Source organism: Branchiostoma belcheri, unplaced genomic scaffold (genome assembly GCF_001625305.1).
Source record: "Branchiostoma belcheri isolate BF01 breed outbred unplaced genomic scaffold, Haploidv18h27 scaffold197, whole genome shotgun sequence".
Taxonomy (NCBI): domain Eukaryota; kingdom Metazoa; phylum Chordata; class Leptocardii; order Amphioxiformes; family Branchiostomatidae; genus Branchiostoma; species Branchiostoma belcheri.
Genome location: NW_017803457.1, coordinates 337,507 through 343,469, shown reverse-complemented (window position 1 = coordinate 343,469; position 5,963 = coordinate 337,507). Strand labels below are relative to the sequence as shown.

At 36.8% G+C, this 5,963-nt stretch overlaps 1 protein-coding gene across 1 annotated transcript in view; it reads right to left on the bottom strand.

The window, feature by feature from the left end:
- LOC109468255 (tolloid-like protein 2) overlaps positions 1-5,963 on the bottom strand; it is a 16,934-nt gene that overhangs the window by 2,949 nt on the left and 8,022 nt on the right. The window contains exons 2-3 of the mRNA XM_019766511.1: positions 2,711-2,945; positions 2,397-2,530 (exon numbers count right to left, since the gene is read on the bottom strand). Of these exons, the coding sequence (XP_019622070.1) occupies positions 2,397-2,530; positions 2,711-2,945 (369 nt within the window). The remainder of the gene's footprint in view (positions 1-2,396; positions 2,531-2,710; positions 2,946-5,963) is intronic.

Here is a 5,963-nt window from a genome sequence, read left to right as displayed (position 1 = left end):
TATATATATATATATATATTCATTTTTTAAAGTAAAGCTGTCGAGATTTAAAGTGTTTGTCCTTGTATCTTTAAAAAAAAAGGAGTTAATTGTCAAATGCCATTTTTTTAATAAAGCTGTCAGGATTCAAAGCGCTTGTCCTTGTATAATTGCAGTATAATTTATTTTGAATCTTCTATTTTTTGGGGGGGGGGGATTATATTTGCTCCGAAGCAAATGTTGGCCTTTCTAGTTATTTAGTTAGTAAGTTTTCTAGTAGATTGTAATTGATGTGTAATTGCCGTGTTGATTTGATTATATGGATGACAGCTGTGCGCGAATCGATTTTTGTTCATTTCCAAAATGCGTTTACGACAATTATGCAAAACTGCAAACTGAGCAAACATATATTGGTTATGTCATAAAATTGACTAGTTTTGTCGATAGACGAAGGGAGACAGGGATTGCAGCAGAGGATGGCATCCATATAATCAAACCAAATTGGCCTAATGTATAGCATAATCAATATATATGTCAGGTTCCTAGTATTTGTAAGTCGTATTTGTGTTTTTTTTCTAATATGTTTGTATGGTTTAAAAGTATATATAGATCCTGTCGGTATAGCCTCCAATTCTGTGCAATTAGAGCTTTAGAGTAGGTACAATATCTATCATGAAAGTTCATCTGTGTTGGTAGTTACATGTTTAAAGTTAAAACTTTTGATTCCAACACAAAAATTCTACTCACCTAGAGCTTTCAACCAGTCACTCTGGTCTTCCTCACTTGACACTGTAAGGATTTTAGACACTGAACAAGATTTCTTGAGAGGGGTGAAGGAAGCAATTACATCAGGGCCCATCACCCCACATTGAACCGCGACGGGGGCCGACATCGTCTACCAGATACCTTTGACCCAGTGTTGACGTCACACTTCAAAGAAGCCACGTGACAAGCTTCACTGGGTCAGTCTACTGAGGAAGACCAGAGTGACTGGTTGAAAGCTCTAGGTGAGAGAATTTTTGTGTTGGATCAAAAGTTTTAACTTTAACCCTAAACAGTACACCTGGGGTCCGCGCGGACCCCAGCACTATATATTCTGTAATATCTTTTTTGTTTCTAAAGATTTTTTTCTGAAATTTTAGGTAATTGTCACCCACAAAGTTGTCTCTCAATAAAGTGCAGAAAACTCCGTTTCTACCATTTATAAAAAAAATTATATCTGATTTTCTTTTGGGGTCCGCGCGGACCCCAGTCGGCTTTCGATCATAATGGATACACTGGCGTTCTTATACATTACCTTATTTCCGTTTTTATATGTTTTTATGCACTCATCGTATGTCTACCAAGTTTTCAGAGAATGGTGTAGTAATAGAATTAAATTTTAATAACTTTGGTGTAATTATTTCGTCATATGACGTCAGAGCTAATAATATAGTCCGCCATATTGGATTTTGACCAATGACGTCATCAAATTAGCATATTCTATGCATATTAAATGATTTAACTTATATTTAATTATGTAAGATGTTATTAATGTTGGAAAAGAAGTGTAATTTAATATAAAACTCAGAAAATTTTTATGTTTAAACCAAAATTACTTCTATTTTCAAAAAAACTGCCAGCTAGAAACCCGTTGCCATGGCAACACAAAAAAACATCAACTTACTAGTATTAAACTAATATGAACTTTTTGCCAGAGACATTTTAGGAAAGGTCTCCAAATTTGATACTTCTAGCGCAAGCCGTGTAGCCGCTATCTGTGATCAAAGTTGGGCCTCAAAAGCCCCTTCAGTATGAAATGGGTTTAAAAATCGGGTATTTCTTCTTGTCTTCTTTTCTTCACCAAAAAATAGGAAAAGTTCAAAATGTATGATTTTTGTATGTAATGTGGACACAGAGGTTCCCACATCAGTTTACAACACAATTGAGCTGGTAGCATGTTGATAATTTCTAAAAATTAGCAAAAAACTGTTCTGGGGTCCGCGCGGACCCCAGGTGTACAGATTAATCAGTCCGGGAAGGTGTACTGTTGAGGGTTAAATAGGTACAATATCGTCATTAGAAGTATTTAAATACCTTCAATACATAAGATTAAGATAAGTGTAAAGTAAAGCTGTTGAGATTCAAAGTGCTCGCCCTTGTATCTTTAAAAATTGAGAGACAATTGTCGAGTGGCATTTTTTAAGATAAAGCTGTCGAGAGTCAAAGTGCTTGTCATTGTATCCTTGCTCACAATTAGATATTTGCAGTATCATTTATTTGGAATCTTCCATTTTTGTTTGGGGAGGAACATGGAGTGAAACATTCTACATTTGCAAATATTGGCCTTTCTAGTAACTTTTATTGTTTTGATTTTTTAATTTTTTTAAATTATGTATTATTTAAACTTATTTTTATTATCATTACACTTATCTTACTTGTTTCATTTGACGTGAGAGATGTGTAGGAGAACTGGAACCCCTGATGTGTTACAAAGCCGTCAGATGTAAACCTCAGGAACATGGAGTTAGATGTGCTGAGGATACGGCTGACTGACTGTTGACCTGTTAACCTGGACATTACGAAATAAACAATACATGTTAGACATACAGTATTTTACATCGTATTCTTTTTATTCGTTTCTTTTTCTTAACCTAGGATACAGGTATTGACCATTACATTTACTAACAGTAGTTATATGTTAAAGTGTAATATGATTAATATGCGTGTGTAATTTGTGTTAAAACATTACCTTTGTATCACTGCAGCGCTGTCACTGGCCCCATCATAGATGTCCAGGAAGTCATAATTCTCCTCAGTGTTGAAACTGTCAAACGTGAGACTGATGATGCTTCCTACTGGTACAGTGATTAACCACTCGCAGTTCTCATTGTTGCCATAGTTACTGGGGTAGTTTGGTGATGTCACAGGACCTCCAGTGGGAGCCGTCAGGTTTCCTCCACATCCAGCTGCATTGCCCTGCGTTACTAATGGAAGAAAAAAATTATATCATTATTATAATCGTCTGGGCAAATTAAGAAATTGGTTAAATCAAGCTTGTTCAAATACGGGCGATCTACTAAAAACCCGTTCCCACCGGCGTGTTTCGCGGTCTAAGATATCCGCGGACTCAAGTTCGAAAGAGTGACCCTTGTTGTGTTGTAGGTGGTGGAATAAATGAAAGAATGTACAACCCCACCCTCAACAGGGATGGGAGGGGGGGGTAGTGGGCTACGGGTGGATCTCTCCGGCACTTGAAATTTGCCACTCCCAGCCCCGAGGACAGACAACACTTAAGCTCCTGTTTTGTATAACAGGAGCTTTCTGACTAATTTGCATTATCTTGTCTTGACTTGTCTGACTTTTGTTCCTTTTTGTACTTCCAAAAATTTGTTTTTTTTCCTTCATTTGCATATCAATCAATAGTTTGTGCTTGTAAACCTGCATTTCCCCTCTGGTCTCTCAGTCACTGACGAAAGCTAGTGGATACTAGCTGAAACGTCTGACGTCTTCCAAATCATATCCAGTTGCTTGAGTAACTGCTTTTTGGCGTATCGTATTACCTGCCTGTCTAACCTTCATCGACGTAATAATACAAAAGTTCTCATACCGGACACTTTTTAGGGGATAACATAATTTCATGTGTTTTAACTCCAACGAAGCCTTCGTCATTATAAAGTACATCTAATTGACTTCAGTCCCCCATGCGCTTTATTGTGATGTTTCTAGTATACACTTTAATATGCTAACAAACAAAAGATACTAAATTGGTGTCTACGTTATGCACTGTAAGCCATCATTTCAGGTGTTTTTAACTCCAACGAAGCCTTCGTCAGTATAAAGTACATCTTATTGACTTCAGTCTCCCATGCATTTTATTGAAATTCACGCAATCCTCTTTTAAAATGCTCTGCGAATATAACAAAAGTCATTGTTAACGACGTTAACAATGCCAGCGTTCCAATTCTGTATGTTCTTCTTACCCAATGACCCTTTTACTATTCATCCCAAAACAGTACTGACCCAAAGGCGTGTGTTGTACACAGAAGCAGTTACCGTAAAGGGGTTGACTTGGCGCTGTTTGGATCTTCTCATGGCTGCAACTAGTTATTATTAGGAACTGTATCTTAGTGTGCAATAGAAATATATATTATGTAGTAATAACTGATGTTTATAGGTGATAGCCATGAGGTCTAATCCCTCGTGATTGAGCACACTGACAGTCATCTTCGGCGACGAAGGACTACCAAGATAGGTGATAGCTAGTCGGTCGAAGCACCATTTTGTATGAGCTAACAGCTTTTTCAGAGCTCATATTTAATGTGTTCTGTTGTGTCGTCAATCAAAAATATTACATATAGCCGTTTGATTTTATTGATATAACCATTGCAGTTGACGGAATTGCTATGGTTTCTTCGCAACTCTTAGTTTCCAAGCCTGTGAATCGATTAAATAGAATACTGACAGTTGCAAAATGTGGAAAAGACACTAAAACTAAGCCAGATCCATATGCGTACCAATAAACTTCATATACGCAACTTACACACGGTGTTTTCGATAATGACGCCTGTGTAAATACCATTTCCTTTCACAATATTCTTTATCTTGTGGTCATCTCATGACAAAGGGTTTGTAGGAGAGAAAAAATGGTTATAGAGGCTTTTTACTGACGTCATAATAATCACAATATGAATCTAGGCGGGTAAATTGATAAAACACCAGCATGTTGGCATGTTTATATAACACAAATTACCTGTAATAGAACATGGCGCATGGAAAAAGCTTGTATACCATACCATCTGACCAAGTAGAGTTCTGGGATAGGGTTAGGCAAATGATCACAAGTTAGGCGTGCAAAACGTGTTCAGAAACACACGCGTAAAACATATTACGAGTACATGCATCTGATTTACACACTGTAGAATTTTTGCCTGATATAAAAATCGTTTTGATGGGATACTTTATCCAATCCATTACACTTTCTTGCATAAAGCAAGAGGAGAATTCAGCAGGCTAGCTACTTAACTTAATTAACTTGCTTGACAACGTTGAGTGACAACGCTGAACGTTAAATCGTTGGATTAGCGAGGGATGGCTTCTTTAAAGGTAACTTAAAAATAGCTCACTAGACTTAAAACGCATAAAACACATCCATGCGATATACTACTCTCCAACGGGTGTTACACGTAAAGTTTTGGAAGGAAATCACAGAGACATTTCAATACGCCGACTTAACTGTTCTATGACATGATACATGGTGAAGAATGTTGTGAAAGGAAATAGAATTTACACAGGTGCCATTTCCAAAAACTTGTCGTGTAAGTCACGTATTTCACGTAAAGCAAGGTGTTGGCTAATCTAGAAACAGATATATGGATCTGGCTCAGTTTTAGTGTCTTTTCCGCATTTTGAAACTTTCCGAAAACCTGTTTTAGTATCGGTGGACCGTCATCAAGTACAATCATTATGATTATATTAATAGAATCAAATTGCTTAATAACATTGTTCTGACTGGTTCACGACACAACAAATTAAACATTAAATACGAGATCTGGAAAAGACGTTACATCTAGATCTCTCAAAATCATGTATTTCTACTAAACAAAAAGATACAGTCCCTAATAATAACTAGTTGTAGCCATGAGAAGATCCAAACAGCGCCAAGTCAACCCCTTTACGGTAACTGCTTGTGTGTACAACACACGCCTTTGTGTCAGTACTGTTTTGGGATGAATAGTAAAATGGTCATTGGGTAAGAAGAACATACAGAATTGGAACGTTGGCATTGTTAACGTCGTTAACAATGACTTTTTGTTATATTCGCAGAGCATTTTAAAAGAGGATTGCGTGGATTTCATTAAAACGCATGGGGGACTGAAGTCAATTAGATGTACTTTATACTGACGAAGGCTTCGTTGGAGTTGAAAAAAAACTCAAAATAATGTTATCCCCTAAAAAGTGCACAGTATGAGAACGTTTGTATTATCATTTTGTTAACAGCGAAT